Raw genomic sequence first — 19956 nt, forward strand, 5'->3', positions numbered from 1 at the left:
TAGTAAAACATTTCCTTTTTATTTGTCGTTGCGAATCAGCGCAACGGGTTCCCGGTAACTACTTGGTTTTGTAAACTGAATATCGCCTTTGTCTTGGTATTTAATTCTTAAGGATTGGTTAAAAATAAAATTCTGTGCATTTCTATTTTTTTTTTCTGGAAGAGGGGGGGGGGGGGGTGGAGGTCCTGCTAACGTTGCAAGAGCAGCGGGAAGAGAACGCATGTAACGCGAAGAGCCAAACTATGGTTATCAGTATTACTTACAATCGAAACTACACTAGGCGTCGTGTTCTGTAGCGGTGAAAAAGCAGTACTTTAACTGGTATTTTCAAAACTGATTAACCCCCCTTTGGTCCGAGATTGTCCAGGAATTGTGGCTCGCCTTTTTCAAAATTGTATTGAAAGCAAGTATTGTGGGGAAAAAATTAAAAAAAAAACAGCGAGTCATGGCACACACCCCTCACACATGTGGGCAACAACGTGCATTATATTACGCGTTTTCTTCGCTTTCTTTAAACTTAGGTCCACCTTAAGAGGTTAAGACGTTACCATATTAGGTATTTGGTTATGCTGAGTGAGACACGTTTCTGGACAAGGTGATTCATGTCGGATTTGAAAATGATATATATGAAAATGACACACGAAATGCCACATGACAGACGCAAACTCACAACTGCTTAATTTTACAGAAAAATACCCCCTCCAATACTCTTGCGCATCCATAGAACCGTTTTTTAAATAATGCGTAAAATTAGCAACTCGATACAGTTGAATAAATGTTTATTCCTCCTCCTCAGTATAAAAAACGACTGTCCAAAAATGGTATTTATTTTAGGAAAGGTACGGGAAGGACACGATCCCACAGGCGCTTGCGGGTGTAAAGTACGTGACCGGTAATGTATGGGAGATAGCGCACTGGTCGTGTGCAGTGTAAATGTTTTTGTTTGTTTCTTCTTTCTATAAGGACACAGCGCAATTTTACAAGGGTGTGGAATTTGCACGTGTATGCACAGGTCTTGTCGCTTCTTACCCGTTTCGCGTACTAAACTTTTATCCTTTAAATGATCACCACGCCACCTTTAAAAAGCACCCTTCGACGTTCCCGAAACGGTAGACGACTGCACTCAACAATACGAAAAATGCAATGTGTGGAAGCAATGTTTATAACACGTTTCACACTCAAGCGGTGACCACGGCGAAGATGTTTCGTGGAATTAAACCAGCGTATTAACCCTCAACGGCCGCTGATTATTGCGTTTCTAGAGGAAATGCACAAGCAGAGGTAACTATGTCATTGCTTACTGCCAAACGAGCACACACATTGGTTGTTTTGTCGTGTGCAGCACGCGTCTTGCGCCGCACGCAACGTGAAAAAGCAGACGACGTGAGAGCGCCATCCACACTAGGAGCGGTTCGTCCCGCCGCCGCCAGGGGCCGACTGTGTTCGCGCTCGGGGCGAATATCATGGCTTCTTTACCACTAACAGAGTTCAACCCTGCGGTGGAAAGCCCAGGCGGCGTGTTTGTCGACATAAATGTGACTACTTGACATGGTTGCATTCCTAGCTCAGGTTCATGCGAGCAGTGTGCAAGGAATCCACAAACAGGGAGTGGGTGTGCTGCTGGCTAAGGGAAACATAGCCTTGCAATGAGTCGTGGGCAATTGCTTATCCTCAGCGGCATCACGCCGTACGGTAAACAATAACCTTTCAAGGCTTAAAGGGGTACGGCACCAATTTTCGGTGTTGATATTATTCGCTTTGTTTTCTCCCGTGGCTGGTTCCTAATCGTGCATAGAGCGCACCACGTGGCAAAAGACAATGATGACAAAGAAAAGAAACAAGCGCGGTCCTCCAACTACGTAATAATTGAAAAATCTACCGCACTTCTATGACTCCCAAATCACGGCAACTAAGGATCCCCTCCCACCTCAAAAATAAAATAAAAAGGAAGGAAGCATGACCGCATATCTGCGTGCTTCGCAGCAAATGTCGTTGAACAACGATAATACATTGTTCCCCCTGCCACGTCACTCCTTATCCTCTTTCCCGCTACCATCGCTCACGCTATTACCCTCCCTTCTTGCTCCGACAATGATGAATGCAATGAAGGTTTCCTGAATTATTTAATTCTCCTGCATTCGCACTGTCTGCGTCCTATCATTTAAGATAGTGCGCGGGTATTTCTTTCTATTTTGTTTTTGTTCTGCTCGAAACAGATAGTGATGGGCGTGTTTTGTCTTAGTCTTCTTTAGCGACGCTGCATATGCCTCGGCTTCCTCATATGGCGTCCGCGGGCGAATCGGCGTAGCACGGAAATTTTTCGTCTCCCAAGGCAGTGTTTTGTGTTGACTTCTTGAAGGACTCCTCGAGTGACGTACAGGCCGGCGCTTTTTCCGTACAGACCCGAGTACATTGAAGGGTTCCCAGCCGACGTTTTGGCCGGTGTCTATTCCGTCTAAGTACGCGAACATCCCCGGTAACCCTTTAACACGTGCAATTGTCCGGAGCGGGATGGGGTGGGAGTTGGGGGGGGGGGGGGGTGCGAAATGGGGGCGGCGTGCACGAGCAGCAAGGCTTGTGCTCGAGCGGTTTAGGTTGGCGTGTTACGCAGACGGTAACACGCCTCCGACGCGGGAGTAAAACATAGAGAGAGAGAGAGAGAGAGAGAGAGAGAGAGAGAGAGAGAGAGAGAGAGAGAGAGAGAGAGAGAGAGAGAGAGTTCAACTTGTATTTGAAGCCTGTGTCCAAAGGACGGCTTGGCGTCTTGGTAGGGTTACGGGGACTTACGTAGTCCTGGCGTGTTTTGAATGTAGTTCACTAGCGTGATCCAATACAGCTCTTAAAGCTCCGTAGGTGGTGCGGTGTACCCATGCCTCCCAGCGAGAGGGGTGCTTTGTCGCAGAAATTGGCTGGAGGGAAGATCTCAGGGTGGCTTGTATGCTTGGGCATGTCCACAGAGTGTGTTCATTGTTGGGGTATTATGAGCCCTTATGACGCCGAACTGTGAGAATCGGCGCACCAGAAGCCCGTCTATCTAGTGTTGTGTTGGTAGAGTGCAGGTTTGTGCTCGTCGAATGAGGACAGCGCCTGGGCGGGCGAATTTTCTAGGGTAGGGAAGGATGGTTCTTTGATCTCTGACTACCCGTAAGTACTGTTTGTGAGTGTGATGCATTGTTTGCCCTCTAGAATAAAACTCTATACCTTCTTCCGTCCAAGTATCAGTCAATTCAGAAGACAGCCTGGACTAGGGCTGCCCGGATGGCCACCACCTGTTCCCAAATAAAGTCTTCTGTTTCTCTCTCTCTCTCTCTTGCCCAAGTTCTTGCCCAGGACGCCTAGCGTATGCGTCTTGCCAGGCAGGACCCAGCATTTGCCGCATCTTTGGACACACTTCTGCTGATGAAATGCCGTTACACGCGTTATCTTTGATTCGCATTCGGAACGACGTCAGTCGCGCGCAACCGCAGAGCAGGAAGGACAAACGTACCAGAGTTGAGCGATTAAAACACATCAACAAGAGAGGCAGAGGGAGAATACATTTATTGAGGTTCTAAAGTGGGTCTTGTGGCTCGTTGGGAGTGGTTTCTTGTTCACTGAAGCCCTTATCACGTCATGGCCGCTTGCGAAAAGTTGACCAGCGCCAGCTGGGTCGCCAGTGAGGAGCTGGACATCGAAATCTCTCATTGCTCTCTAGAAGAGGGGGTGGGGAATGAAGGAGGGGTGAAGTTTCTGTGCTATAGTCGCACTCCCGAATTATGTGGCGGAGTGATCCTGTTTTTTTTTTTAATTTTGCATTCGGCAGAATATTGCTACTGGAACATGAGGTGTAGCCTTGTTGGGCGGGGGAAGGATCCAGACTGAAGGAGGCGAAATTTTCTGCTGCTGTTTACTAAAGAGAAGCTAGGATTAGGTGGAGGGAGTGTGTGTCTTTCTAGCCGATAGTGTTGCGTTATTTCGCTGAAAGTGATGAGCGGGCAGTACTCCCATGCAGCCTTCCTCCGCAGCCTGGGTTACGAGTGCGCAGGCTTGTTTGTGGGCAAACTCTTTACCTTCCATGGACGCGTGAGAAGGCGTTCACACCAATTTGATTTTTCGATTTGCTATTTCGTTCTGCAGAAATCCAAGGGTCTATAAAGACGCCTATCGATTGGTACATGCGATATGCTTGTTGCGAGTCGGTGACAATCGTTTGTGCTAGCGTCTGAGTGAGGGCCAGAACAATTGCCATCTCCTCCGCTTCAGTGATGTCCATGAACTTGACTGTTGCGCTTACAAGAGACTATTCTCGGACGATACCGTTGTCGTTGCGTAAGGCATGCCCCTGCACCAGGAGGCGTCGGTGTATACGACTTTAGGGTCTTTTCCGTTCACGTTGAGCGTCCATGAACCGTCGCAGTGTAAACAAATGTCACGTAATGCGAACTGACTAATGATCATGACGGCGGTGCACAGAACGATAGGAAAAAAGAGTGCCGTACTATGTACCCTTATATAGTGACACTAGCCGAGCGCAACCGACAAGCTAATCGAGCCGAAGAGAAACATTTCTTGCCCGCCTTCATCACCATTTGTAGTAGTTTACAACAACATGGCTGGACATCCACTTTTGAGGGCGGGATGGCGACCAATTTTGTTGGTAGCATAGGTGTTTCTGTATCACATTATTTGTAAAAGTTTGATGGATTGATTGCGGGGTTTAACGCGCCGACGCAACGCAGGCGATGAGGCGCGCCGTAGTGGAGGGCTCCGGATTAATTTTGACCACCTGGGGTTCTTTAACGTGCGCCGAAATCTCGTACACACGGGCGTTTTTGCTTTTCGCCTCCATCAGAAAAGCGGCCGCCGCGGCCGGGAATCGAACCCGCGACCTCGTGCTCAGCAGCGCAACGCCTTAGCCACCGAGCCACCGCGGCGGGTATTTGTAAAAGTTATTCAATCTCAACTTTAAAAATTCAGACTAGCTTGCACTCACGCGCTAGACTTGAATGGCGGAGCTGTTGTAGGTGAGAATTGCCGGACATATAGTTAAGCCCCAGTATCATTGTTTACCACTGTACGTTTAAGATGCAGCGATGGCGTAGAGGTAGAACACCCGCCTCGCGTGCAGAAGGACCGTGGTTCGAATCCCGGTGCCGGACAATTCCCACCGGATTAAAAAAAAAAAATCCGCGTATTGATGGAATTGCACAAAGGGGCTTGGGGTGCGGCCTGACCCCGGCGACCATTGCCGGTAATGCACTCCCTCACCAGAGCAGGATTGGCCACCCTGGTGTAGTACCGGCCACAACCTCCCATGAATACGCCAACTAACCCTCGGCCCTCAGTCCCCAGCGGCTGCGAAGCAACTGACCACGGCGGCGGTCAGACCTGTGACGCAGCAGAGGGTGCTAAGAATCACTGGATCCGGACAGGCCGCCAATGGAATCTGAACCTGGCAACGTTTAACGTGCGAACCTTATCTAGCGAAGCAAGTCTCGAGGTGTTGTTCGAGGAATTAGAGGGCATTAAATGGGATGTAATAGGGCCTAGCGAGGTTAGGAGGGCAGGCGAAGCCTTTACGGTGCTGAAAAATGGACACGTCTTATGTTACCATGGTCTAGAGGACAGAAGAGAACTGGGAGTGGGATTTCTAGTCAATAAAAGCATAGCTGGCAACATAGACGAATACTACAGCATTAACGAAAGGGTAGCAGCTCTTGTAATTAGGCTCAATAAGAGGTACAAGCTCAAGGTGGTGCAGGGCTACGCGCCCACATCCAGCCACGACGACCAAGCAGTGGAACGCCTCTATGAAGATGTGGAATCGGCAATGTCTAAAGTACAAACGCAGTATACTGTAGTTATGGGGGACTTCAATGCTAAAGTAGGCAACAATCAGGCTGGAGACAAGGCAGTTGGGAACTATGGTCTGGGCTGTAGAAATAGCAGGGGGGACCTACTAGTTGAGCTTGCAGAACGGAATAACCTACGCATAATGAATACCTTCTTCTGTAAACGGGAGAGTCGGAAGTGGACCTGGAGGAGCCCGAATGGGGAGCACAAAAATGAAATAGACTTCATATTATGCGATAACCCTGGCGTCGTGCAGGATGTGGAAGTGCTCGGAAGGGTAAGGTGTAGTGACCACCGTATGGCAAGATCTCGAATTAGGCTAGAGTTGAGGAGGGACCGCAACAAGCTAGTACGAAAGAAGCCGATAAATGAGCAAACAGTAAGACGTAAAGTAGAAGAATTCAGGATCGCGCTGCAGAACCGATATTCCGCCCTTAACGAGGAAGCCGAGCTTACGACACAGGAAGCCAGCGACAACCTTACACGCATTCTCACGGAGTGTGCAGTAGAAGTCGGGGGCACTATGGCTAGACAGGATACTGGTAAACTTTCACAGGAGACGAAAGATCTAATCAGGAAACGGCAAACCATGAGAATCTCCACCGCAGCTGACAGAATAGAACTAGCAGAGCTCTCGAAGTTAATCAATAAGCGCAAGACAGCTGACATACGGAAGTATAATATGGAGAGGATCGAATACGCTGTAAAGAACGGAGGTAGCCTGAAAGCAGTAAAGAGACGTCTTGGCGTGGGGAAAAATCAGATGTATGCACTTAAGGATAAGCAAGGCAATGTCATCACAAATAGGGATAAAATAGTCACAGTGGCCGAGGAGTTCTATAGGGATCTGTACAGTAGCCGGGACATACAGGATAATGCCGAACGAGACAGTAGTTCAGAGGAGATAGACATCCCACCAGTAACGACCGAAGAAGTAAGGAAGGCTTTGAAAGAAATGAAAGGGGGCAAAGCACCTGGTGAGGATCAGATAACAGCAGACCTCCTGAAGGATGGCGGAGAAATTGTACTTGAAAAACTGGCAAACCTGTATACGCAATGCCTAATGACCGCAATGGTACCGGAATCTTGGAAGAACGCGAACATCATCCTAATCCATAAGAAAGGCGACATGAAGGACTTGAAAAACTACAGGCCGATCAGCTTACTGTCAGTCGTCTACAAGGTATTTACCAAGGTAATCGCTAACCGAATCTCTGCAACCTTAGATTTCAGTCAACCTAAAGAACAAGCAGGGTTCCGTAAAGGTTATTCAACAATGGACCATATTCACACGATCAATCAGGTGATAGAGAAGTGCGCTGAGTATACTCAACCCCTATATATAGCCTTCATAGATTATGAGAAAGCATTTTACTCGGTCGAAACCCTAGCAGTCATTCAGGCATTACGGAACCAGGGGGTAGATGAGCATTATGTATGAATACTAGAGGATATCTATAATGGGTCTACAGCTACCATCATCCTCCATAAGGAGAGCAGTAAAATACCTATAAGGAAGGGTGTCAGACAAGGAGACACAATCTCTCCAATGTCATTCACAGCATGCTTACAAGAAGTATTCAGAACGTTGGATTGGGAACAGGTGGGAGTAAGGGTTAATGGAGAATACCTCAGTAACCTCAGATTTGCTGATGACGTTGCCTTGCTAAGTAACTCGGGGGACGAATTGCAAAGCATGCTTTCCGCACTGGGCGAACAGAGTAGAACCGTGGGCCTGAAAATTAATATGCAGAAAACTAAAGTAATGATCAATAACCTCGGGACAGCACAGCAGTTTGAGATAGATGGCGAGGCAGTGGAAGTGGTAAGCGAATATATATACTTAGGCCAAGTTGTGACCCCAGATCCCAACCATGAGGCAGAGATAATTAGAAGGATCAGAATGGGGTGGGGTGCATATGGCAGACATTCTCAGATAATGAATAGCAGCCTACCATTGTCGTTGAAGAAGAAAGTGTATGACAGCTGCATCTTACCGGTACTCACCTACGGGGCAGAAACTTGGAGGCTCACTAAGAGGGTTCAACTTAAATTGAGAACGACTCAGCGGGCAATGGAGCGGAAAATGATAGGTGTAACATTAAGGGACAAGAAGAGAGCGGAGTGGGTCAGGGAGCAAACTGGTGTTAAAGACATATTAGTAGAAATTAAGAAGAAGAAATGGACTTGGGCAGGGCATGTAATGCGAAGGCAAGATAACCGCTGGTCATTAAGGGTAACAGAGTGGATCCCTAGAGAAGGCAAGCGCTGCAGGGGGCGGCAGAAAGTTAGATGGGCAGATGAGATCAAGAAGTTTGCGGGGATAAATTGGTCACAGTTGGCACAGGACCGAGGTAATTGGAGAATAATGGGAGAGGCCTTTGCCCTGCAGTGGCCGTAGACAGGCTGGTGATGATGATCATTGTTTATTTGCATTGTCGCGGTGCTAGTAATCACCCGTTGAAGTGGCTCAGTGGCTAAGGCGTTGTGCTGCTGAACCCAAAGACGCGGGTTCGATACCCGACCGCAGCGGCCGCTTTTCTTATCGAGGCGGAAAGCAAAACCGCCCATGTGTTCGAAATTTCGGCGCACGTTAAAGATCCCCAGGCGGCCAAAATTAATCCGGTGCTACAATGGCGTGCCTCATCTCCTGAGTAGCGCCAGCGCGTTAAACATCACAATCAAATGAAATCGGTCAAATCAAAAGTGAAAATTAAAACACTTCAAGCGGTCGAATAGTACCTGGGCCCCTGGCGTTATAAAGCCGAGCTATATCCCATTGCGCCATTCTCGCATGGTCGAAGCAGTTTGGATTTGGAGAGGGCTGCCTGGACGTGCAAAATTAGACACAACACGCAGCTTTCCGTCTGACGTCGACAGTGGCGTAACGCTGGGGGAAGCTGTAGAACGCCCGTATCAGTAAAACACTAGAGAGAGCTCAATCGCAGTGCCGTAAACCATCTTGATAAGAAGCAGGGGCTTGCTTGTGGGCTCGTTCGTTTGGTGTGGGACTCGATTTTGAAAAGCTTCGCGTTCACCCCTCGTTGTTTCGACAGAGGGGTCGTTGAAGCTGCTTTCTTCCCCCGTAAGGTAACCGACTGCAATAACTTGCCTATATCTGCATTAAGGTATACTGCTGTCATAAAGCTAGCACTGTGCTGTTTTGCTTATTAGCGGTTGCTTGGTTTTTGTACTGAATTGTTTTCATGTATCGTTCTAAGTTTGGCATGCCATATTTGACATAATTTGCTGCTACTCTTGTGTGCTGTATATTTGTTCGTGTTTTATACTGAGTCGGCCCTCCTGCTTGGTTCAACCCGGGCTAGTACTATGGACTTAAGGAATAACAGAAATAGGTTCCTGTAGCACAAAATTGTTTTGACCCGCCAGTGTAAACAGAAAGTATGTCTCATTACTGAATGGTATTTGGACTTCCGCAATCGTACTCTCTCTGAGTTTCAACTTGTTGACTCTATCTGACTCAAAACAAATTAACACGTGATTTTAACAACTACGTGTTTGAAATTTCGAAACTAAATGCAGATCTCTCCAAAGAAACAGGAAGATACAATAAGAACAACTGGGACAACGCGACCAGAGATAACTTCTGCAATAGGTCATCGTGTCTGAACAATACAGAGGAATGCAATGATACAACTGTAAGTGCTAAATATTGACCAAATTTAATGCGTAGCATTCTTTGCCGAGTACCCCATAGCCAGGACCGTGTAACGCACTGCATTCGCACAAAACTGGAGAATTGCTGGCGGTAACAGCGTTGTAATAGCGTAAATGGAGGTAATTGGTCCAGCGGAATTTTGAAAAATCAACACAGCCAAAAAATCTGAAAAAAAGAAACATGTAAAAAAAAAATGAACTGACGGTATAAAAAATGTGCATCATAGACATTTCATCTAAAAAACATCGGTTAAACAAAAACTGCCGGGAAAGAAAAGAACGCTGGAAATACAAATAACAAATAGCAAAAATTGGCAAACCGTGTAAAACCGTGCATTTGTACAGAAATTGAAAATTCGGCGAAATCACAATTTAAATCGTTATAATAGCGTAAATAGAGAAAGCTGTTCCGACAGAATATCGAAAATCAAAAAATAAAAACAACTCTTTTACTAAAAAAACTATAAAATTAAGGCCAAAAATATTTATTTTAGACATCTTGTGAAAAAAATATTATCAAACTAAAAACGTTCCTAAAGAATATTGTAAATACAGATGAGAAATAGCGAAAACGCACCTACCCCGCACTTCGCCTTGCATCTGCGGAAAAGACCTAATTGGCGAAGTAAAGGCGGGCAGCAACCAAATTTAATTCATTGACGAAAAGAACCAAAGGAAACTTGAAAACAATAACAATAAAATGACCCAACGTCTTTGGCTACGCATAGCCACATTTGGACCCAAAGGACTCATAATGTATGCAAGCAGCATAAAATGCTAAACATTAGTAGACACTCCTCTGATTTTGTGGAAATTTGTTGCCATGTTTTATTTTAAATATAAGAATTTTCGATTCTATGATATCATAATTTGTTTCTTTTGTGATCCTATTTTTTCTAGAGGTATTACCGTTAGCTGACTTGATAAAGCGCGATTTGTTGTGCACAGAAGACCCACATTTCTTTGCGCTGAGAAAATGGAAAGGTTTACTTATTGGAGGAAGCTGACTCGGGCATCCTCCCACTAAATACCGATACGATTAACATTTTTGCTGTTAAATCAAAATTCTAATGGAAAGGGGGAATAGTAGGCCTTGTTTTATAAGTCTGACTAGTATATTCGCAACAGATAGAACAACGTTATTACTATTATTTACTGTCCCATGCCTTCATTACCTGCTACAGCAGCAAGGCGCTTTCATAAAAATTATACGTCTAAGCAGACAATTTTATTCTACATTCTATAGTGCAGCCGCGCTGACGAACTAACCATATTTCTATTATTCGGCGGCCTCGTACAAAACACCCCAAGACGCATTAGCAGTTGTGTCGCAGAAGTTCCCGCTTGCAGTTTAGTTTCCTATGCTTCATTTCCTTCTGTTTGCGTTTTTCTTCTATAGATCTACCGCACTCACAAGCTTGAGACGATGCAAGATTACCTTGGAGTACGGATTTCTTACACGGTTTGTACATCTTATTTCAGCCCTCAATTTCTTTGGTTGACAAACTTTGCTTATTTCAGCTGGGCTCACACAACAACCAAAACAGGAGCAATAAAGTGTCTGAGATGTAATTGGCCACAGGCGAGAATAGTGCCTCTTAAAATTAAAAGGAACTAACATTTAGTAATAACTACTTAACGTACTATGAAGCACGAAAGTGTGTCAGGTGCAGTGTCCCCAACCAAAGTTATTCTCTCCACTGTCTGGCGCTGAAGAATCTGGTGAGGTTAATGCGATTCTGTTTTATGCATCACTTGCGAATAGAAACCAGAAATTATTGCCACAGGGCAGAGCAGATGTGTAATTTACTACTGAAGGTGCGTCCCACAGGCTTCTGTTCTAGATAGTACATAATTTGAATGCGCGTACCTCCTTGCAGATTATTTGCAACAGTTTTTAATTTAAGCAGCTCGCACCAACCGTCCTGTTATGGCCCCACCTCCCCAAACCTATTCCGACAAAAACAGCATGTTCGCGTTGGCATATTAGTAATGCAAAAGCATGAAATGTTCCATTGAGGGAAAAAAATTATGGAGAGGAACTTAATACTGCTGACGTGAGGGAATGCCAGCGGATGTTACGGGTGCTGCTAAAGTGGACCTATACAAACTCTCTCATGTGCGCTGATAGCATAATGAAAAGACAGGAGACAGTTCATTCGCTTTTAATCAAAGTTCTAGGTATCTGGGATGCACCGACAGACCCGTGCACGCGCCATGACATGAACCTGTCACGCAATATGAAGTCAGCGTTGCACGCACTAAGCTCACTGTCTCCACCTCAAGTAACGGGCTGATTGAGCATCGTGGGAATGCCCTCGCCTCCTACTCTGCAGATCCGGGCTTGATTCCCACGCGAACTTCAACGTATTGAATTTTCTTTCGCAACTAATTGATTTAGTTTATCGAAAACAATCCCCACACGCCCTCTCATTGTGCGTTTTACTATTTCCAGCAGCGGAGATTTTCTGCACAGAATAACAGCAAAAGTTTTTCATGCTATGAAGCACCTAATGCTCTCGCATTAAAAGCCAGTGTCGACGTTGTAAGCTGTTAAACGGATCCTTGGGAAGCATTCCATAGCGCATACCCCGAGCTTAACCACGACAGTAGCGAGACGACAGTGACTGTCCGTGCCAGTACGCTCCAGATGAAGTAAGAGGGCGGAAGAATGCAGCCAAACGAGCCAATAGACATGAAACAAAACTCACACCGTCTTCGTCAACTCTCCAACTGCGCGAAGTTACAAGCGGTCAGTGGGACAACGCGTAGGAGACAGCTTGAAGGCGTTCGAAAGCGTTAAGGTGGGTGGCGAAGCAAAACATCTAAATTTACATGAAGGATTGTGAAGTCCTTCACAGTGCCATAAAATGGGTGTTTCTCTCGACAACGCCAGGAGAAAGCAAAGTGTGTTAAGCGTTTAATTCGAAAAAACACTTTTCCATTCACAACCAATCAGACGTTCTTAGGTGTCCTCGAAATTGTATCGTTTTGCAATGTGTGAAATCTCTAAGAACATACAATAGTCCAATGATGAGCTTGATAAAAACATTGAGCAAAGTGACATAGTTGTCTGCCTGCACAAACCGAGTATAACCGGTAAGATGAAAGGAAATTAAACTCGGGTGTCAAAATGCATTAAATTTACACTTACACTGGTAAGGCTGTCGGAAAGGAACATGCTCCGCCGCACAGTCCGAAAAAAAAAGAAAAACCTTGCCCTCCCAAATGGCCCTACTCTTCCCTCGTTGTTGGGCGATTGCATCTCTAGGAATACAAACCATGACCTCATCTTTAGTCTCAACTGCAAAATCCCTGCATGGTGCCAAGTAATCGGTACTCTCTGTAGTGGTCAGCTGATTTAATTTCCCCTAGTAGCCTTTCCCAAAATGCTGTCTGAGCATGGACAGCCAAACTCACGAACTAGACAGCCCTACTAGCACTCCCGGAACTTCTGGCTCCGATTCAGGACGGTAATGATAAATCTGCTTTTGAAAGACAGCGCATCATCCAAAGTAAATTTTCCTCATACACACCACTCCCGTGGCTGACACCCACCTTGCAAGATGCCGTTTCGGCATTAAACTTTGCGCCAAGCCTCAAAATTTGGTGTCGTTCTTTTACCAAACAGGACGCAGTCCTTCCGCGTTTCGTTCATTTATATTGGTCGAATCCGTTCCTGAAAACAGGATGCAAAAGAGAGATAGATGGCAGGATAACGCTGGGGCCACGTTAGGGCGCAGCTTCGTAAAACGATTGAAATAACTGTGCCACAACCAACCCTCAGAAAACGCATACCCCTTCTTCCTCATCAAGCTCATGAATATACCCACACTCTACAGCAACACAAGTGGAGATCTTCTTACGGCCAACTTAAATGAACCCTCAGTAACAAATAAACTTGACAAATGCTCCACTACTTCACATATAGCTCTCATTCTCGAGCCGCCACCAACTGCAAGATTCTGCAGCTCATATGCTCCAGGCTCCATAATTCTCCACGTGCCTTTGTACACTCGTTGCTGACCACCTCTTCGGTAACCCCTCCACTCATTCTTCCGTACGCACCCAACCGTATACAAGACGACCCAACCCCAGTCCGGACAAACCCTTTACGACAGGAGATCAACACCAAGCACCAGCCAAACGCGCGCAACATCACCCAAGGAAGAAAACATATCACTAGCCCGCCTTCTCCTAGCTCTGCTCCTGCCACGTACTCCTTAATCAGCTCATCATCACCACCACCATCACCACTACCATTACCAGCCTCATCATGGTCACCATCATAAGCCTGGTTGTGGCCACTGCAAGACGAAAGCCTCTACCTAAAGTCTCCATCCATGCCTATCCAGTTTTAGCTGAGCCCATGATATGCGCCCGAAAGTTTTGTAGCTCATCTCTCCATCGAGTTCTCGGCCGACCCTCATTGCGTTTTCGGTGCTCTTACCTACCATTATTCTACTCTTAGTCTACACAGCCCGCATACCCGCCGCGGTGGCTCAGCGGCTAAGGCGGCCGCTCAGCGGCTAAGGGGGCCGAGCGCAAGCGCCGCAAGCGGGCCGACAACCGTGCATTCGCACTTTCACATTCTCCCCCTCGGGGAAATGCGGGGGAATTTTTTTCCCCTACTGCCCCTACAGTGACCCGTGTTTCTTGTTTTGTAGTATAGGCTACCTGACCAGACGGTATGCCGTCCAACCATCGACTTCATCAGCTTACTGCCCCTTCTGTATCGGGCTAAAATGCGAGGAATTGCCACAGGAAGAGGGTAAAAATGGCTGACGATTGCTATAGCCCCTAATGAGAAATTTGCGCGCAGCGCGAACTGCTCTCTTCTCGGACCAAGCGCATAGCTGCTGCGTCTCAGGAAGTGATCACGTGATCAGTGAACATGTGGCGGCGCACGCTCTCTCAGCGCATCGCCGCAGGCTAACATATTGTAAATCGTCTTTGAACCCTCCGAGCAAATGTCACGTGGTTCGGATGAGGCGCGCAGCAAAAGGAGAGAGAGTTTACTTATTGAAAGAGAAAGGAGCAACGAGGAGATCATCGAAGGACCTATGTACGGGCAACACGCAGCGCGTGGTAGGCTTCCGTGACGCCACCTTGGCATACCGCCCTACCCCTCACACTTTCGCCAGACTTTCTTCATCCGTTTCCCTTTTGTATTCGGTGTTTCCTTCGTTCGCTCGATTGCGAGGCTGACAAAGCCGCCAAACCACACTAGCCGACGCTTACGTGCTGCGCAATAAAAACAGAACACTTTCCCTTTTCCTGGAAAAGCCGTTGTGGGCATCAAATGCGGAAATTAACCCCGAAAGTTGGGCGAGTTGGTAAATCATCTTGAAAGAAACACACAGAGCGCGCAAAAAAACAGGACGAAAGACGGAGGGATGTACAACACAAGCGCTGTGTGTTGTACATCCCGACAACCGACGGCGATGGTCGAGTGGTAAAACACTCGTCTCGTAAGCGGGAGATACCAGGTTCGTATCCTCTGTCGCCGGATACCCACCGGTTTCTTTAAAGGGTACAAGCGTCCCCGTACCGCAGCTTGTCTCGACGGTGGAACGAACGCTTGGCGCTTGACCACAAGCAGCCGTGGTAGGCGATGTGCGAGGTCCCTCGAACCCCTTCGCGCGGGTTCAGGAACCGCTGGGCACCCACCAGCCAAAAGGGTACAAGCACCCCCTGTACTTCCTTGGCAGGGGATAAAGGGCTTTAGACACGCTCTACCACTGCGGCATACGTGGGAGGCTGCTGCTCCCCGACTTCAGTCACTGGCCACCCACCAGTTTGAAAGTGGGAACCGGCGCCTACTTTGCGGGGTTCCTGGAAACCGTAATACCACGCCAGACCGTATTACTGGGTTACAAGAAAGTGGTAGGTACTTCGGTATCGCTGGGCACCAACCAGTATCAAAATTGGTACAAGCACCCCTTGAACAGGGGATCCAGTGCTTGGGAAGTTACCCGACTTTGCCGGAAAATGCCCCAGTGGAAGGGGTCGTAACTTTTAACCGCAGCAGTGGCTCAAAGGTACAGCACTTGCCTTGTATGCGGAAGGTACTGGGTTCGAATCCTGTTGCCGCCGGGCGCCCACCTGTTTCTTTAATGGGCACAGGCGTCCCTGGTCGAGTTCGGACCCTTGAAAGGGGAATCCACGTCTGGAAAGCGGTCTTTACCCTATCGAGGGGCCCCTGACCCTTGTCCATCTGGCGGGGCCCCCGACCATCATGCCGCGTTGCGCCATTGCCGGGGGTGAAAAAGTCTGGTGGCATGTCCTGCCACAGGCGGTTGCGAGTTGAGCGTCCATCGTGGCTGTGGAAGGCACCATGTGAATTCGTGTTCCTTGGTGGCGCCGGTCACCTACTGGTAAAATAGGCACAAGCGACTCCCCGGCCTGGCGCTCGGCCCTTGTGTGGGACTACAACGCTTGGGAAGTTCACCCGGCTTGCACGGGAAATCGCCCCAATGGAAAGGGGCGGCTGCAAAAACGCAGGAACTTTTTTTTGTGTGTTGCACATCCCTCCGTCTTTCGTTCTGTTTATTTTTGCGCGCTGTGTGTGTTTCTTTCAAGGAAATTAACCGCATGGCTTAGAAAGCCAGCAAGCAAAGAAACCTGCGTTGGCGGCATGTTGCGGGGAAGTTTTATTTATTCTTGGTCAATTCCAACCGTGCGTAGGTCCCATATTTCCCGAATGAAACGATTTCTTTTTGTAAATAGTTGGTAACTTAGCAGATATTCCTAGCAACCTATTGAATCTGGCCAGTTTTTTGGGCAATTCCTGGAATAGTATTATCAGGATTGCTACGGGTGCAGTTTTTTACGCTTGAGGATACTCTTGAGGCACTTCAACATTATTGCCAGCAACGCCCCGTGTTTTCGCTGTTTCTGAATTCAGTTGAGGCCCACTATACGAAATGGTATGATTCATTTTTATCGACGCGGATGTCGTCGTGACGTAAAGCATTCTAACGAAAACCCGTAAGTTTATTCCTTTCAGCCGACTGCATGGTTGGGGCCGAGTGGTTACATAATTACGACTTTAAAACTCGCGGCGACTTGGTTGGAAACCCGGCCCTGGCAAATGGGCTTGTTTGTGCCAGTGTTTTACATTTAAATACTGTGCTAAATATGTCCCAGCAGGCACGCAGGAACGCATGCGCACTCACACGCGCGCACACGCACGTAAGCACAATAATTTGAAGACAGGTGGGGCAACGGTAGAGGAAATTTACTCTTAGTGAGGACCTGGAATTAATAATTCAGGCAAAAAGAAAACCTGAGAAGATTTTTAAGGCAAGTAATTAGGTCGCGCTTGAGAAACATATTTTTCGAAACTCTTATTTTACAGGCCTTGAAAAACAGCACAAGCAATTACACTCCTCCGTTCCTACTACCTGGTGAAAAGCTCAACTCGGAGGAGAAGATATTTTTTATTTTATTTGGAAGCGTGAGTAATCACTCAGTCTTGATAAAATTGTTTCTAGTGCAAAATTCCCGGTTGTCTTTCTTGTAAAACTCGCGAAAAAGATTACTCGATGCACCGACAGGGTACCTTTTAAACGGCAGGAATTTGCAGTTGACGCATATTAGCATTTACGTGACCGTACACCAGTCTGACGCTGCGAAGTTACATGATGCAATATCTTAAATGTGAAATAAAATCAATTTTATTCATTTAAAAAAATATAAACACTCATAAGGAGGTTGCAAAGCGAAGGGCCGAATAAGTACCTTCTGCTTGCTTTTGGCAGTGCTAATGCTTGCCGTGATTATAACATTTACTTATCTGTAGCGTAGCATCTTGATTTCATCTCACACATCCTACATGCGATTTTCCAGAAAGTTGCCAACAAGACATGAACGCTTTTAACAAAAAACTTACTAAATACTCTGGCATGGTTCTCTTTTCTTTCTGACTTACCAGAACGATTCAATCGGTATAAAAATTTATTGAATTTGTGTTGCAGTTGTACTGCCCATACAGCCTTAATGAGAACCGCATTCAAAGTAGAGCTGACGATGGAGATAAGTTCCCTGATAAGTAAGTTGTCATAATATTTTTTTCTTTGACGTGTACTTCACACATTGTAATTTTTCATCAGCCAACTAAGCAAGAACCCTTCACGCAAGCATGCGCTGGAATAGGGATATTACTCATCTACAATTTTTGCAGTGCAATGCATGTGTGCTTCTTTGATGCCACAGAATGCGTTACGCCTGAATGATGCTAAGACTGTATGCGCAGAAATCAGCGTCCATCATAATACAGCGAAAACAACACCATGAACAATGTCATTGCCCGGCTTCTCCGCATAACACGCGACGGACTAATCACTGTAGTAAGCACAGCGAATTCAGAAGCATCGGATCCAACCAAGATATATTATATGTGGTGTTGAATTATCTAATTAAAAAGTTGCGCTTAATTGAGCCTAATTGAAGGGCCAGAGTGCATACCACAATTTTAAATCGGATGTTACGCTGATCGTTCTAATTCGATATTTTGCCATTCAGGTTGTTTGTGGGAAAGCAGACATAGATTCACAGCATAGTGCATCAAACTCTCCACCGTAAAATTTCGTTCTCTAAGAGAAAGAAAAAAACTCAACTAAGTACAATAATGGAAGAACTTAAACCTTGATAAATCCGCGCCTGTCTGCGTTCTGCGCTGATGCGTAGCCAGAACGCACAGAGCACCCGCCGCGGTGGCTCAGTGGCTAAGGCTTTGCGCTGCTGAGCACGAGGTCGCGGGTCCAATTCCCGGCCACGGCGGCCGCTTTTCTGATGGAGGCGAAAGGCAAAAACGCCCATATGTAGGAGATTTCGGAGCACGTTATAGATCCCTAGGTGGTCAAAATTAATCCGGAGCCCTCCACTGCGGCGCGCCTCATTGCCTGCGTTGCGTCGGTGCGTTAAACCCGTCAATCAATCAATCAATGAATCAGAACGCGCAGAGCGCGTGCTGTGGTGGTTGATAGTTGAGGCCGGCACTGGGAATTGAATCATTCATGCTATCGAGTAGAGCGTATTTAAAACAGAGCCAAAAAAATAGGGAGAGGGTGAGAAGGGGAAAGGGCCAGGAAAGCTACCAATAGCAATAACGCACGAGCTCTGTTGATGACCCAGGAGGCTAAAGATATCACCACTAGTTACAATATGAGCAATATCGCTACGCTTCATATGAACGAGTAAAAATTTGTGTATACCCAGGATTACACACTCTTGCAAAGTTATGCTGGACATCCTCCTCTTGAAAACGTTTCCTTGCAAAGCTCGGCCCACCACAAGCAACAAAAGTAGCAGGCTGTATATACATACTTGGCCGAAGGACGCTTCATTGTGAGGAGGCTTATTCCTCCGAAAGCCCGGATTCATTACACGGGACTCGTCGAAGGCAAGGTATTCTTTGCCGCGAGGGATAATGGCGTGCATCGCGTACCACACATTACCGTGAAGTGGCGTAAGAAGTGGTTTTACGGTCGCCATCTCATGTTAATTATCGAGTAAATAGCATAAATAGCGGAGCATCCACGCTGGTGCTAAGTTCGGGGGAAGGACTGTAACTACAGGAACGTTGATTCCAGTTGTTTCTATATACGGGCCGTAGTCTCTGGCGTCGGCGTCTGATTAGGAGCAATGTCATTTTGTCCCACTCCCTGCCGTTGCAATGATAGGGACAAGAAATGGGGAGGTATACATGTAATCTCAAACCCAGACACCCAATCACACCAAAAATCTTTTAAAATTGGTCCAGCAAAAGTATGAAATAACGTACGAAATAAAGAATGCGAACACAATGTGCTCTTGTTCGATGCTGCATGGCTGGAAATAAAACAAGCCTGACAGTTAAAAGAACTGCCGGAATGTGATTAGAAGAGAATTTAGGTTGGGCTGCGTAATAGCAAACTAGCAGAAGACACGTAATTTCTAATTAATATACTTTTTATTAGCAGCATGCGATGCAAAACCTTTGACCGAAATGTGCAGATACTGAAAACGTGCTTTGAACTTTCTACTTATAAATAATCTTCAAGCATTTGCACTAAATATTTTATTTGTTATTTCAGATTGGACGAAGTTGTATACACGTACCAGGTATTCAACAAGACCTTCAGCTGCAATCTGACTCAGGGTGCAGACACGTGTTCTCTGATGCCAGAAAAGAAACCACCCAATCCAGCTGGTTGTTGAATAAACTTTGCATCTGCATTCCCGTAATTCCAATATTTTTGTGCAGAGTGGTTCATCGGCCTGTAATAAACGCCTACTGATTTTTTGTACAATATTTCTATCAGCTTTAATTTTGGCGGTCGAAGCATCTGGGTTCGGAGAAATGCTCGAACCCACAAACGTATTTCCCACAGTAAACTAGTTATTTCGTGAGCGATTTGTTTCGGGTTATGGTGGTGTAAAGTTTGCTAAATGTTAATACCC

At 46.5% G+C, this 19956-nt stretch overlaps 1 protein-coding gene across 1 annotated transcript in view; it reads left to right on the forward strand.

Annotated features, from left to right (window-relative positions):
- The window catches only part of LOC144147355 (neprilysin-11-like), a 57307-nt gene extending 37573 nt beyond the window's left edge, over positions 1-19734 (forward strand). The window contains exons 13-17 of the mRNA XM_077679468.1: positions 9376-9491; positions 10910-10972; positions 16871-16969; positions 17490-17563; positions 19590-19734. Coding sequence (XP_077535594.1) covers positions 9376-9491; positions 10910-10972; positions 16871-16969; positions 17490-17563; positions 19590-19713 — 476 coding nt within the window. The 3' untranslated portion in view covers positions 19714-19734. The remainder of the gene's footprint in view (positions 1-9375; positions 9492-10909; positions 10973-16870; positions 16970-17489; positions 17564-19589) is intronic.
- The last annotated feature ends 222 nt before the right edge of the window (positions 19735-19956 follow it).

The sequence above is a fragment of the Haemaphysalis longicornis genome, unplaced genomic scaffold (assembly GCF_048455015.1).
Source record: "Haemaphysalis longicornis isolate Haplotype H1 unplaced genomic scaffold, Haemaphysalis longicornis Haplotype H1 scaffold_7, whole genome shotgun sequence".
NCBI lineage: Eukaryota > Metazoa > Arthropoda > Arachnida > Ixodida > Ixodidae > Haemaphysalis > Haemaphysalis longicornis.